We start from the raw sequence: 20,482 nt of genomic DNA, 5'->3' as shown, positions 1-20,482 counted from the left end.
ATTTAAACTCAATTGTCACGAAAATGTGCTCATAAGAAGAAATTCGACTGAATTGTGGACATCTTGAAATCATGTCAAATAAAAGACCAAACAAAGGCGCTTTAGATTCAGAGTCCAATTTCCTGAATGTACTCAGCTTTATTATTAATCAATAGTTTGAAAGGTCAACTGCTTTGACTGGAGCCGTTAGAATGTTTTGGCTCCCTGATGTTGACATACTCATAAAATGCATTTTCACAAGATGCCAACATCAGATATTAGGACTGAGAAGTGACTCTTTTCAACTCGCGTGTATTTTCATCGCTAGTAATGTGGAATTGAATACGGAGGTTGGTCAGCAAACAATGTTGTTCCAAGCTTAAGGAACTTGGATTCTGAGCGTGAAAGGCCTTTAACACAGAACGATATGCCAGTAACTGCATCTCATGTGTTTTTATCCTTTGCTCCATGGCTTCTGCCGAATCTCCACGCGTAAACCTTTTGACATTATCGCATTTTCCATTTTGAATGCCACTGAATGTTCCATCTCTTCTGTCATCATGGACACACGGTCTTTTGATTCGTTTAGAAGGACGGGCAGGAGAATTCGCTTCAACATTCTTTAATCCATTGAATGTTCTATCTCTTCTGTCATCAGGGACATACGGTCTTTTGACTCCTTTCAAAGGACGGGCTCCAACATTCTTTAATCCATTTCCAAAAGACTTGGACTGTCTTGAATCTTTGACAACTCGCTTAGCATTGAGGAAATTTGAGCATTCTTGAGTTTTCTGTGGTACCCTCGTTCCTACCAAGCTACATGGTTGCTCTTGGGATTGCATATCCCCAGGACATGATGCAACAGAAGATTGCTCACTATTTTCAGCCACGGGACAGTTTCCATCATAGATGACATCCCTTGAATGCTACAAGACACAAGAAATAATACATTAGCCATTGTATTATGGAGGGACTCAAGGTCCTCCTAAGTTCACTAGGAAACATAATAATACAAGTTCTGAGAGAGAATTAGTAAAAGTAGGAAAAAAAATTTAGTGCGTTATAATTTTGGAATTAAATCATCCATCTCTCCTTCACTGCACAACTAGTTGAAGAGAATTACATTCACCTTAGAAGGCAAGGATTAATGTTTATACACAAGGCAGGGATATGAAATATGAACCCATCTACAACGTAGTAAGCATAATCAAAGGATTAATGTTTATACACAAGGCAGGGATATGAAATACGAACCCATCTATAACGTAGTAAGCATAATCAACCATACTTGTACACAGATGCAACTGAGTTTCAAATTTGTGGGAATGGACAATATCATTGTTATATTCTACAGAATTCAACTCGAAAGAAAATGTATTACATATTTCAAAGCTCTCCAGAAAGTTTGAAACTAAGGTGAAAAAGTAAATTGGCATCGACTTTGATTTTGACTTTGTAAAATTTAGGGCTCAAATGCAACTTCAGACTTTATAATTATTAGGCACTTAAAGAAGCTTACACCAATTCATTCATACAATGGAGGATATATTGGACCCTCCCAATTGCATAATAAGTGGAAGGTCATGATTTGGATCTGAAATTCAATAAATTAATTAAAAAACAGATATTTAAAGTCTTCTAAACCCTGTCTCTTTACAAAGATTCTTGAAAGCAAAATCTGATTAATGTCATGGATAAACCAGTGTCACGTCCGCATAAATGCACAATATCCCCATCATTTTTAAAGCCCTAAAATTCAATTTGAAACCAGAATATTTCAAAGTTCTCTTGCAACCGAGGTGAAAACACACCTCTTTAAAAAAATCTTGAAAACAAAAGCTCATTAATTCTTGAAAACAAAAGTTCATTAATGGATAAACGAATGCCAAGTCTGCATAAACGCACAATATCCTCATCATTTTTTAAAGCCCTAGTTCAACTTGAAACAATAATATTTCAAAGTTCTCTTGAAATCCAGGTGGACGTTAATGCATTGAACCTTAAAGGTACGTAATAATCATGAAGTCATAGTTTGAACCCTAGGTTTACAAAACATTAACCTCAAAGGTACATAATAATCATGAAGCTATAGTTTGAACCCTAGGTTTACAAAACTACTTAAAAGCGAAGAATTCTGATAATCCTGGATTACTCGAACACTTCAAATCATCCTCTTTCTATTGGAAACAAGTAAAAGAGAACGTGACTATAAAAATCCATTAATTAACCGCAGAAACAAATTATTGATTCTAATGGGAATTCTATATCATATGAAGTTCATCACCGAAGAAATGATAATAGAAAAGAAGAAAAAATGATATGAAACTATAATCGCAATAGAAAAGAAGAAAAAATGATATGAAACTATAATCGCAATAAAGGTGTCACCTTCGAGTACAACAGCGACCAACTTCCTTTGGACCATTTTAGAGGATGGCGTAGTTTGGAGAGAGGAAATTTGTTGTAGCAGCCAGTCTGAGGATTATGGATTAAGAAACACTCGGCAGCATGAAACACTCTAACGACGGAGCCCCACCACCAGCAATGATCGTCGTAAACTTCAACAATATCCCCAACGGAGTAAGAGCGTGTTTCTGACAAGAGGGGAGGAATGGGTCTGACTTGCGTATATGACACATCATCTTCTGTCAAGGGTTGCCCGTTGTCCATGAGGAATTGAAATTCTTGTTGGTAGCGTATTTTGCAACGACGCGCTCGCCCAGGTGGCACATAGATGGCCACCATCACTCCCTGCAGCCAAGCACCACGATACCTGGACTCGTTACTTCGCACCTCCACACTCATCCCCAGCATCGACCTGCTGCTTGACATCTTGAAATCACCACCGCTGATATTCTTCGCTACCAATGACGACGCGCTCAGTTGAGTTGCGAGTTGCCAGTTAAATGCACTTTGCGGGCGCTGGGAGCAACGAGACGAAGAGTCGTTTGACTTTTAATATTTTGCTCCAAGATATAAGGATAGCTTGGACACCTCATTTTCCGCTACATTGACATTTATTTTTTATATATTCATTGTATTTTAAAAAAATGGGTCTAATTTTGGAATTAACTGAAGTTACCGATATAAAATTGAAAATAACTTATATTAAAAAAATAATATAATAGCAAAAATTAATTATTATAATATAGACAATTATATATAATAAAAAACAAATTATTACAATTATAAAGATGTTTAATTTTTTTCCTATAAATTTATGTTAATTGCACTATATCTATTACATTTGGTATGGATTAAAGAATTTTTTTTAAAATTTTATTGTTTTTAATTTTTTTCATAATTAATAAAATTTCAAATTAAATTTTTCATAATTACTAAAATTTCAATAAATTTATGTTGATTGCAATACATCTATTACATTTGCTATGGTATAATATGCCATAGATTATTGATATTATTCAACTCATTTTTATATTATATATATATAATATATATATTTATATTTATATGATATTATTCAACTCATTTTTATATTTTTTATTTTTTAAAAATTATATTCAATAAATACATTTCACAATACATTTTTTTGGGAAAGAGAATTAAAATTTTGGCTGTATTTTACAAAGTATTTAATAACAAACAATTTAAAGATTAGGTTTTGGTTTCTTTTTAATATGAACACAATGGTGTATTTATAGATGTACTTCAGTTGTAACATTTTCATTATAATAAAATTTTCCAGTTATTATATATAGTATTTATCAGTATATCAGTTATATATTGTGAAAGTATTTAATAACAAACAATTAGATTTATATATATATTTTTAATATATATATAAATCTCAGATTTACCAATATATCAGTTAAATCGGTATATATATATATATATATATATATATATATATATATAATTATAATTTTAAAAAATTGTTGATGTGAAAATCTAATAATTTAGGATGTAATTTATTCCAAAAATATATCATATTTGTTAAGTGACTATTGTTGTTGAATGTAAATCATAGTGGTAGACACATAGAAATAAAGGTAGTAAGAGGAGGACATGGAGATCACTCTATCCCTACACTAACTCTATCTTGCTACATAGGCACTAACTATAGTGATTGTGGAAAACGCTATATTGTTTTTAGATATTTACCCCATGTTTACAAATTCATCCCATCCACACATGTCTTCCCTCATGTGAATGATTGTGGTGACCTTTTGTATCTTTTTTCGGGAGTCCAACGTAGTGGGAAAGCATTGTTCCATGTTTTAAAGCTTGGTGATTGCCACTTTGTCCACTTCAATGCCATGTAGAAGCCATCTTATCCCCATGTTGTGCATGCATGTGCAGTTAGAAACAAATGATATCCAAACAAATAACAAAATAGCAAGGAGAATCCAAAACTCTAACGTCAAAGCACCTACCTATTTCTGTGTTATTTATGTTAAGTCTTAGTGAGAGTAATATCATAAGTTGATTCATTTATTGAAGAGTGAAATTTTCAATCTACTACACTTATTCAATATTGAAGCATTCATATCAAAGATACATATACATGTACAATTATTAATTAGAAAGCTATATTATGAGCAATTAGATAAAATGTATTCTTTATGATGTAATTTCATTAATAATTCATACTTCTAAGGTGCAAGTTGAGTTTTATCAAAATTTATCTTTTTCCTCAACCATAATTGTCTTTGTACAATGCAAAAATTATTATTATTCATAATGTGAGGCAAAGTGATGCATGCACTTTTACAAATGACAATCATTCACATATATCTACTTTAAGATGCTTCAACGTCTACCTTGGATTTTTTTTTCCTCCTAATGATTAATGATGAGAATTATTACCATTGGTGAATCATAGAAATCACATATTAGACAAATTTGCTAAATATTTAAACATGAACCTACTATATTTTCCTTGAATCTAGAATGCCTAAAGCAAGGGCAAGTGATGCCACTATGTGGATTTGTTTAATTATATATTCGTTATATGTATGCAATGCGATGCCACTATGTGGACTTGTTTAATTATATATTCATTATATGTATGCAATGTATCAGGTCAACTTGTCATCCAAAGAATAAACCTTAATTTGAATTATTTTCACTTGATTTTGTATCTATACCCCATTAACTCAATATTGAGAGAAGATGTAAGAGTTAGAGTAGATAATCTATTAATGATTAGAAGGATTATAGCCTACCAATTCCTTCTTGTGTTATTTTGAAGTGATTTTTTCTAGCTAAGATACCGGTTAAGTTATATCTTAATAAGAACACTTTTATTCAATTATATATATATATATATATATATATAGCTCTAGTTAAATATTTTTGTACTTATATTATTGTTATTTAATTAATCTTCTTACGTGAATGGTTCCATTGCTAAATACCCATTGTTGACTCATTGGTGTGTTATAGAGTCTTCTATAAGAGTACATGAGGTAGAAAATGTGCACCTAGTAACTCTCATTGTAAAACTCTATGTCTTAGACTTCCCTCCATCAAGCTTAACTAGGGAACCTTGAAGATAAGTATAAGTGATTGTTATTTGAACCAAACTAAAAATGGTTGAATTGGTTGGTTAAATTAGTTTTATAACATCTTCAATCCAAATTGTTGTAACTTTTCCCTATTACTGTAGTTGTAACTTTTTCTTTATAATGATTTTTCTCAATTATTATATAGTAAGTAATTCTCATATTTATCAATATATTAGTTATATATAGTATCACTTTGTGAGGGATGTGGTTGAGGAAAAAAAGGTGTTGCTCGTAAAGGTGGACACTTTGAAGAATACTGCAGATGCATTGACAAAATCTGTGAGCACTGAGAAGTTCTCTTGGTGTATGGAAATAATGGGCATTACAGGGATGGAACAATGACTAAGCTCTCATGTGGAAAGAAAACAACAAGTGGGAGAATGTTGGGTGTGTTTTATATTCTTTTCACGACTACCCCACAGACGGGGGGTGGAAGCCCCCCTTGTATGTTGCGCCAGACTTGTATATATGGATGATCCCGCTTGTATATATATGTATTGTAACATTGAAAGGAATATAATGAAAAATCAATCTGGTAGTCGCATTTTTGGGATCTAGGGGAAAATCTCTATGTATAAATGTTTTATGTTTTATGCTCTCGCCATTATTTATTTTTGCTTTTAAGAATTCGTTTGTAGGTAATTTTTGTACAGGTTTAAAACCCATGTCTTTGTTGCTCCCTTTTACCTACTTTCCCACCCCTACTCCTACTTATCCCTACTCTACCCCTTCTTTCCTCTCGTTTACACACTCACACACCCCCTACCTACCAACCTCAACCTCCCATTCCCTCCCCTCCCTCTCCTACCTCCTTTGCATTCCCTTGCTCCTCTTCTTCTGTTGTATGATCCCTCACAAAAAATTTACCCTCCCCCACCTCTCTCTTTCCTATACCATGTCCACCTTGTCTCCCATTCATACTTTCCCTTCCTCTCCTATTCCCTCCTTATCCATTACACTCCCTCATGTCTCCTCACCTCCCCTCATTTCCCCCTTCATATTCACCTCATTACTTCCCTTATTCTCTTTCCATTCCCCATACACACCACCTTTTCACCTTCCTTACCTTCTCTTGAATCTCCTCCTATGCCTACTCTTCTCCACTTACCACCTCCTACTCAGCCCCATCACCCTATTCACCCTCACTTACCCCAAAACTATTCTACCCACTTCTCGTCACCTTCCTCTCCTCCTCTCTAACCATTGCATCTCTCCCCTTCCTCCTCCTCCTCCTCCTCCAATTCTCTCCCTATCATTTCTTCAATCCTACCACAACTTATAATTATTTCCTACCTCCCCTTAACTTCTCCTCACATATCATTCACTCTACCTCCCATACTCATCCTTATCTCTTCTACTCCCTCCCCTCCCTGCCCCTAAGGCTACTCCCTTATTTCCTTTACTTCCCCTCATAATATTTTCATCTTGCATTGAAGTCTCCTTCATCTTCACCAATGCATCATTATAATGCACTAAGCTCCCTCATGCTTCCCACCTCATCCTTACTTTTTACTCTTGCATTTTCATCTCCTCCATCTCCACCCCTTGTACTACAACTTGGAAATTGCTTTCCAATTTTACAAAAGAATCAATATATAGATGTTTGAGTGTGTTGTTGTAAAGTAATTTAAGCATTGTTAGAAAATTTATAGTTGCTATCACAATTTCATTGACTACAAGGAAGAAACATTGGTGTGGATCAAAACTCTAGATTTCTTGAGATTACAGTTGCAGTTGAGTTTGGAAGCCAAGGAAGAGAATATGATTTCTATCTTTCTAAGGCTTATGTGCTAAGAATCATCACCTTTCTACTTCAAGTTCCTAATAATTAAACTAGTTATATAAACATGAGAGGGAATGTGCTTGAGTTGCTAACATCCTTGTTTCCAACAATCAAAACCCAAATTCAATTGAGGAAGAAAATGGTGTGCTTAATACATAGGGCATGTACGTAATTGCATAAGCCTTAAATTTGCAATGTTGAATTAAATTTCGTTGTTCTTTTCAAGTAATCATGGCCAAGGGTGCACCATTTTTTGATGAATGTTGTAGATTTATTTTTTGAATCCAATTTCCTACCTATTATTATGATAAGTGTGTGGATTTATAGTTTGGCCTAGTAAGAGAAAGAATGGAAAAAAAATGTAGAATTGTTCTTGTTCATGACCATAGTAATTTTGAGAAAGAAGAGGTAAAGGAATTGAAAGGTAAAGTCGCTGATCTAAATGATGTTGAATACTTGTCTCATTGTGAGAATTTTAATGTTCAATATGTTATGCTATACATACATCTGGCCTTGGTAGGATGTGGCCTTCCTAACCTCTCAAAAGCATAGGCATGAGCTTGCACCTACAATGTTGTCCCCCATTGTTAAAATAAAATAATAATAAGCTTCCTCATGCTATTAATTTCAGAGGATAGGTTTCATATTCATAATTTCTTTAGTTGCAAAATTATGTATTGATTAAAAACCAAAGCCCGAATGATCCTCATCCTCGGATGTAAGTATAAATGGTTTTGCACCCTCTAAACCCTTATTTCGTTTTCAATAATCGTGGGGTTTTTACCTTCGGGCATTGAGTCTCTTGTTATCAGGGTTCCACCACCACATTACACTAAATAATTCATCAATAGAGAGAGTATATCTCTAGGAAAGCTAAAAGTTCTAGTGCTTTCTTTCTTGACATTTTTAAGCTATGACGCTGTTATCACTTAAGAATTCTAATGCCCAAATTTCTCACATTAGTTTGATGGTAAAGGTTGGTGCTAATCTAAGTTTGATTTTTTTGTTTGCCTTAGAGTCTGAGTCTTAGGAGTCTTGATGGTATACTTAAATAAAGGTCCACCATGCATTCTCATTCATCATTGGTCTCATAACTCTCACAATTTCCATGTGTCAGCTTTGTTCAAAGGTTATTATGTGCTATAAAGCTCTTTAGGTGATTTCGTAGTGCTTAAATCATTGTTAGGTGTTTTTGCAGCGCATAAATCCTTTTTAGCAGTTTCGCAGCACAACATGCTTTAGGTGATTTCGTAGTGCATAACCCAGATTTTACACTGGCTGCGCTACGAAATCGGAGATTCGTGCAATCCGTAGCAAATCTTTCCTAACTGTCAAATCTGTTAAGTTTAGTTATGGTTGCATCATTCACTGTCAGCTTATACACTCCACATATCATGTCCAACCGCTTATCTCCATCATTACAGCCACTAGGTACCTTGGTACGCTCGGATTGCAAGTTCCAAGAAAAGCCAGGTATTGACAGTCTTAATTATGATTGTATTCGTTGCATGAGGAACAACTCTGCAAGTTTTAAATTTGAATGCATTATATATCAAGCGAGGTAGTTATCAAGCGAGGCAGCCATTCAAGCGAGGCAGAGATTGAAGATTGAGCAACGCTAGTATATCTAACCTTCATTACGCTGAAGTCTCATGGAAGGATCTACAGAAAGGAAAGAGCACAGATCAGGGAGATGTTTGAGGAATGAACGTGAAGGTTTAGACCTTATCTTGAAGAACAGAGAAGTTGAGCATGCGTTCAAGCAGGTTGGATGTTGGAATTTTTGCGAGAAACTCCAGGGAGGTCATGCACAAATCACCAAGTAATTTGCTTTGAATTTCACAGGGCTGAATTCAAAGGTTGGGATGCTCGAATTGCAAGTCTCACCAGAGGTAATATCCACAGTTATGGAGATTCCAAGGGGGCAAGAAACTTGGTTTAAGAATTTCAAATTTGATATGACCCCCTGCAAAGAATTTCTGAAGCCCGAGTTTATTGACTCAGATTTAAACAAGTCTGTGCCTAGAAATTATGTCAAGGACTCATATGCCAATTTGCTTACCTGCATATAGAGGTACCTTACCTGTGAAGGGAAATACAATAAGGTGTATTCATATCATTTTAAGCTTCTGCTGCATTTCACAGGAAAGATATCTCTTGATTTACCTTTCTACTTATTTCGTAGTTTGAGAAAAATGTGTGATAAGGTGCAGCTAAGGAAAGAAGCCTGCGAGACCTCATTGTTTCACCACGGCTTAGTTAAGTTGATCGTGCTGCATGAACTCCAGAAAGTAGGTAGGCACTGGCCCACATTCATGTTTATGTCTGGTTTCAAGAATGAGACTGGTCTCAATCCTCAAGCTGCAAAAGATCTTCCAACAACAACTGGTCATCAGGCAGAAACAAGATCCAAGAGGTTTGCAAAGTTGAAGACTAGGAAACAAGTAAGGGAATCCACCAAGCCACTGACTATCCAAGATACACCCAAGTAGTCCCTTAAAGAGAAAACTCAGATCAAAGAAGGTGCACATGAATCAAGCACAGGTGAAGGAGTCCAAAGAAGAAGGACTAGGAGCCAGGTAGCTAAAGAAAAAGGCAAGTAAGTGATTATTGAGGAAAGCCCTGTTTCAAAGGGAGACTTGAATGACTTACTGCAAGCCATTGATATTGAAGAATCTCCCCTGGTTCAAGCAGATTCGATAGAGTCAGGAAAAGACAAGGCTGAGAGAGTCAAAGCCTTGAAAAAACTCAAGTTTGATGATCAGGTTGCTCAATTTGTCTTTAAGCCAAGAAAACCCATAACGAGGAATTTCAAACACATACAAGAGGTACTGCCAGGAGCAGATGAAACAGAGGAGATAACACAGTCCATGAAGGAAAAGATAAAGGTAAAGCAGTTACCCTTCAAGAAGAAGATAGTGTTGAAGAGTTGAAAAGGAAGTTGGAATTGGCAAATTTTGAAATTGCTAGACTGAAGAAAGCTTCCAGGAAACATGCAATCAAGGAGGCTTATTTTAACCAAATGCAAGCTCGGTGGGAGGACAAAACATTTCAAACACCCGAGGTGGTTGATTGTAATGTTCAATTCCGTAGCCGGACTATCCCTGCAATAAAAGAAGCACAATTCATTAGAAAGGTCAATACAAAGCTGAGAGCTGGGATTAGAGTCATGAAGAAACAAATTGAGGACTTAAAGATGCAGTTAAGCCAGCAAAAAGGATCTCCTTAAGTAAGGTTATGTTCCAAATTTTGATGGTTTTCCTTGTTATAATCCTTCTTGAAGAATCATACATTTCCACTCAGTTTTGAAAATCTTTGGAGAAATTGAAAAGAATGTTTAAATATAAAGAAGCTCAAGATAGCGAATTTTTGGTATTAGGCTGTGTTTTGGTGATTACATAGTAGTTTCGTAGCGGGCTACGAAACTGCTGAAGATGATGCCTAACACACAGCAGTTTCGCAGCGCGCTACGAAATTGCTGTAGCTACAAAATTAAAACCTAGTCAACCAATTTTGAGGGACCGAGAGGAAATTTTTGAAAAAGGAATCTCTTAAAAGGATCATGTAACAGGTGTCAACATTCAACAAAGGAAGAAACAAGTGGAAGAGACTTATATTCGAATGCTAAAATTTTTGTTATAAAGTGATCAGAGGTACTATAGTCCATGATATATCAGACAGCTTGGAGGAGGTTTTGTCTTCACACATGGAAAAGGTTGACAACACATCAAGGACGTGGCATCCTAATATATTTTTGTATAATCAAAGAAGAAGGGCATGGTTCATTGGTTTCGAGTATCTTTGAGGAAAACCAAAAGCAGATAAACAGGGGATGTTTCCTACTTTTCAGGAGCAGTGGATAAGATGTGACATTAAGGGCCAGCAGGCAGCTATAAACACCTACCACAACCAAACTAAAAAAAGACCACTTATCAAAGAACGAGAATTGATTTTAATTAAGGCTATTATTAGCGTGATATGAAGTTAGACTCTTATTTGCCTTAGATCTCTAAAAAGTCTAGTTAGCAGTTTGTTACATTTAATAGGTAGTTAAAATTTGAATAGGTGTCATAAGATGTAGAATTCAAGTTCCCCTCATGTGGGAGGAAGAATCTCAGCCTTGTAAAAGAATTCTATATATAGGAGAAAGAGAAATGTACCAAGGGTTGGAAAATTATTCAGAAAAACTCTGATATTTGGCTTTATGTAAAGACTCTTTTTCAGTAATACAAAATTGGCTTTGCTTCTCAGGACTCAGGAAGGATTCAATGTTCAAAATGTGTTGTATTGTTCTTTTCCCAATATTTGCAGTGGTATGAATGTGTAATCACTTAGAACTCACTCACGGTGCTCTAATTTCCTGTATACATTCATAGACTGTGTAGTCCTATATGTTTCTGGGATATTCTAAATGTATTGAATCCTAAATGCCTTGACTTCTATGTAAGGTTGATAACGTTGTTATATACTGAAATGATGTTGACTCCATAAGCCCAATGGATAGTTACTAATTGTGTTTCCACCACTCACATTTTACCTTTGTTTCACAAGAGTTAGCCATCTTTATCATAATCAAAGATCATTAATTCTTTGAGAGAGCCCTCTCAGGTTGGGGAGGCTAAGCCTCAGCCTAAAGTAGGTTTGAAACAGTTACTTGAAGTCTTCCTGGTCTTCAGCCTTCCAGCGCCTGATTTTGAGATAAAATTTTGGTGCGTTTGTCGGGAGCCTGAAGATTAATCATTCTCGAAATCAAGAGACTAAACTTCTCAAGGTAGCAAGAGCTTAGAAGACTTTTCGAGGTTGCAATCTACCTTGGTGACTCCATACATTTTCAAAAAGTTTAAAAGGTGGCTTCGAGAGGGAGATATACATGGAGCAATCTTGACTCAGATCCACCTACTTCTGTGGACAATCCAAACACCATTTCAAGGCGCAGACAAAGATTTATTGAAACACCAGGTACTCCATCTTTTTCAAAATCTTTGCTCTCTGAATTTTCAAGAAGTCCCGAGGACAAAATTGTTGATGATAAGATTCATGAGGTGTTGTTGAGGTCTGAAAACGAAGAAGAAGTTATTGGAATTATTCTAGATTTACAAAAAAGAGGTATTGATACTTCGTCCTTAGTGTCACAAAAAGATGAGGAATTTTGGGACGTTTTTACTTCTAAATTGTTGTTAGAAGAGTAAGATTAAATAAACTCAAAGAGCTTGATCCTTTTGAAGTCTTACTCAAATCTAAAATTGGTCTACCCCTTCCAAATTGGAGTACATTTGTCAGTGGTTTGCAAAGTCCAAATAGTCCTTTTCATATCAGCACTTTATCCTCTGCCTCTGCTAGTCCTAGTAGCTCTTAGACACTAGGAAACCCACCTCATATCAGTTATGGTTCCTCTGTGCCTACAATACCTGTCATCAATGCTCCTCCATTAATTATGGCCGTACCTGCTAGGTATGCTCCACTAGCTCTTCCTGCTGTTTTACATGACCTTCCCAGCAAATATGCTGCCAGAATTCCAACATGGGGTGGAGATGAAGAAATCACAGCAGAAGAACATGTAGACAGATTCAATGATTTTGTTGATAGAGAGGAAGTTGATGATGAGGATGTGAAGCTAAGATTGTTTGCACAAACCTTCATTGGAGAGGTTAGAAAATGGTTTAAAGCTCTTATAGCTGGAAGCATTCACAGTTGGGCAGAGTTTGAAGATAGTTTTCTAAGGAAATGGGGAAACAGAACTAACCCTGTCCAAGCTCTTACTGGATAAAACAATCTTAGAAGAGCACCTGATGAAACTGTTCAAAACTTCTCCAAGAGGTTTAATTTCCATCCCAGTCCATTTGAAACTTCCTGGGGCCTTGGCACAAATGAGATACGCCGAAGCATTTGATTCTGACTTCTCTCTGTTACTCAGAGAAAGGGATTATGCTACTCTTGCTGACATGAAAAACGATGCAATTAAAGTGGAAGTAAACATGATTGCTGCTAAGAAATCAAAGATGGCAAAAGCTAAAATGAAAGAAGAAGAGAAACCTTCCACTTCAGCTCCAGAAGTTAAGTTTGACTCAATGATGAAGACTATGGAAAAGCTAATGGATCGGTTGGCTCTTGGGAATACCTCTGCTCCTCCAGCGCAGCAGGAACCTCAATTTAGAAATCCTCAGTTCAGAAGACCTCAAAATCAGCAAAGGCCAAGAGAAAACATGAATCAACAGCCAGATCCTCCAGTAAGACCTTTCCAGCAAAATTTGGTGGATGAAGAAGATGAACCTAAAATTCCTTAGGAGTCCATCCATTGTCTTGATGAAGAAGTGCCAGGGATTTTCTTGACTAAGGAAGAACATGATGAGTCCAGTATGACCAAACCAGGAGAAGAACCTTCAGACTATTTAAAGGGCTATCAACATGCTATCTTTGAGATGCAAAAGCAGTACAATCTCAGGAATAGAAACATGCCCATTACAGCAAGCAAAGCACAGCCCAAGAAAGATGCCTCAAAGGATGTTGAAGATAAGGACAACTCAAAGGTTTCTGAAGGTAAAAATGATTCTCCACCTGGCAAAAAGGATATTCAAGCTCCATCCCCTACTAAAGAAATTGAGAAGACTGTTTCTGTTTTTAACCTTGAGAATGAGATTGCAAAAATCAAGATATTAGTCCCCTTTAGTGAAATCCTCAAGGTAGACAAATACAGAAGTAAGATTGTTGAAATGCTCAATTCACAACCAGGAGTAGCTGATATCTTAAATGTACAAGAAGATAATCCTATTATTTACTTGGGTCCAAGACTTGAAGATGAATAGAAGGAAGAGTTTCCTCCTTTCTACATAAGCATTAGCATTCATGATATGACCTTACATAATGCTATGTTAGATTCAGGGGCATCTCATAATCTTATGCCCAAGGTGATCATGGAAAGATTGGGATTAGAGGTAACTAGACCATATAAGGATTTATTTTCCTTTGATTCAAAAAGAGTTCAATGCATTGGTTTGATTAAAGATGTTTTTGTGGGTCTCACACAAATTCCAGAAAAAACAATTGTCATGGACATTGTTGTGGCTGACATTCCACCAATGTTTGGGATGCTTCTTTCAAGATCGTGGGCAACAAAGATCAAGGGCACGATGCAGATGGACCTTACCTATGCTACTATCCCTGTTTTTGGTGAGCAAAGGAGATTGTATCGGGAGACCAGAATGGCTTATATGGTAAGCAGCAAAGACAAACCTCAAAATTTTCCTATTTATTCATTTGATACTGGTCTCGGATCAGCCATTCTATTCAATGAATCAGTTGGAGGAGAATCAGAAGAGAAACTTTCAGAAAATCAATGTCAAGGAGGTCAGCAAAGAGATGAAAGAGACACAATAGGCTGGTGGTCATTATACTTCGATGGATTAGTAGGAAGAGAAGGGGCAGGAGCTGGGATTTGGATCACAAGTCCTGATAAGGAAAGTAATTTTCTCTCCTACAAGCTCAATTTTGATTGCACTAACAATATGGCCGAGTACGAATCTCTGATTTTAGGCTTAGAAGCTTTGTTAAAGTTGAAGGCTAGAAACATTGCTGTTTGTGGAGATTCTGAATTGGTAATTAAACAAGTAAAAGATGCTTACCAAACCAAGGATGTAAGGATGAGGGCATATAGAAACTTAGTGTTGGACATGTTGGAAAAGTTTCAGGCCTATTCTTTCACCATCAAAACCAGAGACCAAAACTCTATTGCAGACTCCCTTGTTGTTTATGCCAGCCTTTTTATTATTCCTATGCACTCTTCTGAAAAGTATGAGGTGGAGGTTCGTCACCGACCAGTTATACCAGATAACATCACTAATTGGCAGGTCTTTGAGGATGATCAGCAGGTAAAGAATTTCATTGAGTTAAAGGAAGAATTTGAGAGCACTCAAATGGATTAGCAAAATATGTTTGTGTAATCAAAGGAGAAGTCTGAAGTCTTACAATTAAAAAACAACTTAATTCCAAAGGGTCTCATTCCCCTTGAGAAATTGTTTGATCAAAATGATGTGTTCAAAGCTCAAAAATTACACGTTGATGAGGAAGAGGTAGAAAACTGCAATTTAGGGGATTCAGTTGTACCCAAGATGGTCAAGGTTTCGAAATTTCTTTCAGCTGATATGAAGACTAAATATGTTGAGATGATGAAAAGGTTCATTGATGTTTTTGCTTGGAGCTATGCTGACTTGAAACAATATGATTCCTCAATTATACAACATACCATTCCTATTAAGGAGAATGAAAAACCTTTCAAGCAGAAGTTAAGAAGAATTAATCCTCTCCTTATGCTATTGATTGAAAAGGAAGTGAATTTTTTTTTTGATGCTAAGATTATTGTTCCAATCAGATTCTCAAATTGGCTTGCTAATTTGGTCCCAGTTAGGAAAAAGAATGGAGAGATCAGGATTTATATAGACTTTAGAAATCTGAATAAAGCTTCATTGAAAATAATTATCCTCTTCCCAAGATGGATCTGATTCTGCAAAAGATTGTTGGTTCACAAAGGATGTCTATGCTTGATGGTTTCTCAGGGTACAATAAGATTCTTGCTCATCCAGATGATCAAGAGAAAGCAACCTTCACAACGACATGGGGAACATTCATGTACACCAAGATGCCTTTTGGTCTCATGAATGTAGGAGCCACTTTCTAGAGAGCAATGGATATTGCTTTTGCTGAAGAAAATGATAAATCAGTGGTGGTTTATCTTGATGACATCACAGTTTTTTCAAAGAGAGAAGAAGATCATTTGAAGCACATTGAAAGAGTTTTGTTGAAATGTAGAAGGTTTGGTATTTCTCTTAATCCCACTAAAAGTATTTTTGCTTTAATATCAGGCAAAATTCTTGGTCATATCATTTCTGAAGAAGGAATTAGGATTGATCCTAATAGAGTTAGTGCAATTCAAAAGTTAGATCTACCAAGAAGTAGGAAATAAATTCAATCTTTTCTTGGAAAAGTCAACTTTGTTAGACGCTTCATTCCTAACTTTGCTGAAGTTGTTAAGAATATAACGAAGATGTTGAGAAAGGGAGTAGACTTTAAGTGGACAGCTGAAGCAAAGAAATCTTTTGAGGAGATCAAGAAGGAACTCACACAAGCACCAGTACTTATCAGCCCAGATTTTACCAAGGAATTCCTTATTTTTACATTTGCTTCTGAGGATACAATTGCTGGAGTTTTGCTGCAAAGGGGAAATCAAGGTACTGAACAACCTATTTCTTTCTTTAGCAAGACATTAGCTAATGCTGAACTGAAGTATAATATCCTAGAGAAGCAAGCTTACGCCTTGGTGAAAGCAATAAAGGATTTCAGAGTCTATGTTTTGCATTCTCACATTGTTGCCTATGTTCCAAATGTTGTTATAAAGGATATTCTAACACAGCCTGATTCGGATGGAAAAAGGGGCAAGTGGATAGAAAAATTGTTAGAGTATGACATTGAGATTAAACCCACGAAGTTGGTAAAGGGTCAAGGCTTAGCCAAGCTACTGACACAATCAAATTTGGACTGTCTTGACATTAACTTGAGTACAGAGATCTCAGAAATTTCTGAAAATGAAGAGGATTTGGTCCAAATAAATGAAAAATTCTTGGTTTCAGAATGGTACAAGGACGTAGCATTTGTTTTGCAGCATAATAAAGCCCCTACTAATCTTTCAAAATCCAAAGCCCGGTTTGTCAAGCTGAAGTCTTTAAGATATTTTGTGTATGACCAAAATTTGTTTTGGAAAGATGGAGGAGGGGTATTTGTAAATTGTCTCCTTGAAGAAGAAGCTGATAAAGTAATTGATGAATTCCATAAGGGAGATTGTGGAGGACATCACTATTGGAAAGCTACTGCAAACAAGGTCTTGAGGGCTGGATATTTTTGGCCAACTATGTTCAGAGATATCTATAAAAAGGTAGCTACATGTCATGAATGTCAAGTATTTGAAGGAAAGAGGAAGCTTGTGCCATTGCCTTTGGTTCCTATATATGTTGAAGGGACCTTACAGCAATGGGGATTGGATTTTATAGGGGAAATTCATCCTCCTTCATCAGGTCAGCATCGCTGGATTCTCACAACCACTGATTACTTTACCAAATGGATAGAAGCGGTCCCAACAAGGCAAGCAAATGATTCAGTGATTATTTCTTTCTTAGAAAATAATATATTATCAAGATTTGGTTGCCCAATGAAGATTATAACTAACAATGCTCAAGCTTTTAAGTCCAAGAAGATGATTAATTTTGCCATCAATATCAAATTTCTCTTGGACACTCTACTGCTTATTATCCGCAAGGAAATAGCCTTGCCGAATCATCAAACAAAAGCCTTGTGAGAATCATCAAGAAGCTGCTGCAAGAAAATAAGAAAGCTTGGCATTTGAAATTGAAATATGCTTTGTGGGCTGACTGGATTTGTACAAAGAGATCCATTGGAACATCGCCATATGAGTTAGTATACGGTGCTGAAGCCATATTTCCAACATCACTTGGAGTACTTGTAATGAAGCTGATTCAAGGATTAGAGGAGGAACCAAACGCTGTACAAAGAAGGATCAATCAGCTGATAGCCTTACAGGAGAAAAGAAATGAGGTGTATGATAGTCATCAACAAAGTCAGAACATAATCAAGAGAACATTTGATAAAAAGATCAAAGAAGTTACTTTTCAGATCCATGATAGAGCGCTGAAATGGGAAGCTAGAATTGAAGAAAAAGGTAAGCACGATAAATTTGAAAATTTGTGGAAAGGCCCATATCAAATTTTTGCTTTCCATGGAAACAACACTTACATTCTGCAAGAAATTGATGGAAAACCATATGCTGGAGGACTTGTTAATGGCAGGTTCCTAAAGCATTATCATTGATTGAAATCCTATCAGTTTCTCACAACATTGTATATACCTGTTTTATCAGTTTTTCTTTTGATGAAAATAATGACAAGCTGAACAAAAGGCTTAAGCCCGAGGTGAAGGCCCAAGAAGCTGGAAAAAGATGCTCGTCAAGCAATTCTATGTTTGTCATAAAATGGATAAAGCACTGAACCTGCGAGTTCTTAGTGTACTACAGGAGCACACTATCCCAAGTGGAGCCACTGTGATCACTTAAGAATTCTAATGCCCAAATTTCTCACATTAGTTTGATGGTAAAGGTCGGTGCTAATTTAAGTTTGATTTTTCTTGTTTGCCTTAGAGTCTGAGTCTTAGGAGTCTTGATGGTATACTTAAATAAAGGTCCACCATGCATTCTCATTCATCATTGGTCTCATAACTCTCACAATTTCCATGTGTTAGCTTTGTTCGAAATTTATTATGTGCTACAAAGCTCTTTAGGTGATTTCGTAGCGCTTAAATCATTGTTAGGTTTTTTCGCAGCGCATAAATCCTTTTTAGCAGTTTCGCAGCGCAACATGCTTTAGGTGATTTCGTAGCGCATAACCCAGATTTTACACTGGCTACGCTACGAAATCAAAGATTCGTGCAATCCGTAGCAAATCTTTCCTAACTGTCAAATCTGTCAAGTTCAGTTATGGTTGCATCATTCACTGTTAGCTTATACTCTCCACATATCATGTCCAACTAATTATCTCCATCATTACAGCCGCTAGGTACCTTCGTACGCTCGGATTGCAAGTTCCAAGAAAAGCCAGGTATTGACAGTCTTAATTATGATTGTATTCGTTGCATGAGGAACAAGCCTGCAAATTTTCAATTTGAATGCATTGTATATCAAGCGAGGCAGTTATCAAGCGAGGCAACCATTCAAGCGAGGCAGAGATTGAAGATTGAGTAGTGCTAGTATATCTAACCTTCATTATGCTGAAGTCTCATGGAAGGATCTATAGAAAGGAAATAGGACAGATCAGGGAGATGTTTGAGGAATGAACCTGAAGGTTTAGACCTTATCTTGAAGAACAGATAAGTTGAGCATGCATTCAAGCAGGTTGGATGCTGGAACTTTTGCGAGAAACTCCAGGGAGGTCATGCACAAATCACCAAAGAATTTGCTTTGAAATTCATAGGGCTGAATTCAAAGGTTGGGATGCTCGAATTGCAAGTCTCACCAGAGGTAATATCCACAGTTACGGAGATTCCAAGGGTACAAGAAACTTGGTTTAAGAATTTCAAATTTGATATGACCCCCTGCAAAGAATTTCTGAAGCCCGAGTTTATTGACTCAAATTTAAACAAGTCTGTGCCTAGAAATTAGGTCAAGGACTCATATGCCAATTTTATTACCTACATACAGAGGTACCTTACCTATGAAGGGAGATACAATAAGGTGTATTCATATCATTTTAAGCTTCTGCTACATTTCACAGGAAAGATATCTCTTGATTTACCTTTCTACTTATTTCGTAGTTTGACCAAAATGTGTGATAAGGTGCAGCTAAGGAAAGAAGCCTGTGAGACCTCATTGTTTCACCACGGCTTAGTTAAGTTGATTGTGCTGCATGAACTCCAGAAAGTAGGTAGGGACTGGCCCACATTCACGTTTATGTCTGGTTTCAAGAATGAGACTGGTCTCAGTCCTCAAGCTGCAAAAGAGCTTCCAACAACAACTGGTCATCAGGCAGAAACAAGATCCAGGAGGTTTGCAAAGTTGAAGGCTAGGAAACAAGTAAGGGAATCCACCAAGCCACTGACTATCCAAGATACACCCAAGCAGTCCATTAAGAGAAAACTCAGATCAAAGAAGGTGCACATGAATCAAACATGGGTGAAGGAGTCCAAAGAAGAAGGACTAGGAGCCAGGTAGCTAAAGAAAAAGGCAAGTCAGTGATTATTGAGGAAAGCCCTGTTTCAAAGGGAGACTTGAATGACTTACTGCAAGCCATTGATATTGAAGAATCTCCCCTGGTTAAAGCAGATTCGATAGAGTCAGGAAAAGACAAGGCTGAGAGAGTCAAAGCCTCGAAAAAACTCAAGTTTGATGATCAGGTTGCTCAATTTCTCTTTAAGCCAAGAAGACCCATAACGAGGAATTTCAAACACATACAGGAGGTACTACTAGGAGCAGATGAAATAGAGGAGATGACACAATCTCATGAAGGAAAAGATAAAGGTAAAGCAGTTACCCTTCAAGAAGAAGATAGTGTCGAAGAGTTGAAAAGGAAGTTGGAATTGGAAACTTTTGAAATTGCTAGACTGAAGAAAGCTTCCAGGAAACATGCAATCAAGGAGGCTT

At 36.5% G+C, this 20,482-nt stretch overlaps 1 protein-coding gene across 1 annotated transcript; it reads right to left on the bottom strand.

Annotated features, from left to right (window-relative positions):
- LOC149192439 (uncharacterized) lies at positions 1–2,849 on the bottom strand. The gene is made up of 2 exons (XM_089406385.1): positions 2,368–2,849; positions 1–905 (listed from the first exon to the last, which is right to left on the bottom strand). The coding sequence occupies exons 1-2, from the start codon at positions 2,809–2,811 to the stop codon at positions 258–260; spliced, it is 1,092 nt and encodes a 363-aa protein (XP_089262511.1). The 5' UTR covers positions 2,812–2,849; the 3' UTR covers positions 1–257.
- Between the last annotated feature and the right edge of the window lie 17,633 nt (positions 2,850–20,482).

Source organism: Pinus tabuliformis, chromosome 2_2, assembly GCF_031772625.1.
Source record: "Pinus tabuliformis cultivar Carrire ecotype Pingquan chromosome 2_2, CPIR1, whole genome shotgun sequence".
NCBI lineage: Eukaryota > Viridiplantae > Streptophyta > Pinopsida > Pinales > Pinaceae > Pinus > Pinus tabuliformis.
This window is presented reverse-complemented; position numbering and strand designations above follow the sequence as displayed.

Bases quoted from the DNA above. Each gene is read 5' to 3' on its own strand.
- LOC149192439 (XM_089406385.1), bottom strand. From the start codon at position 2,811: ATGTCAAGCAGCAGGTCGATGCTGGGGATGAGTGTGGAGGTGCGAAGT. The intron at 906-2,367 runs GTGACACCTTTA...TGTGTCTTGTAG, and splicing joins GGTCGCTGTTGTACTCGAAG to CATTCAAGGGATGTCATCTA.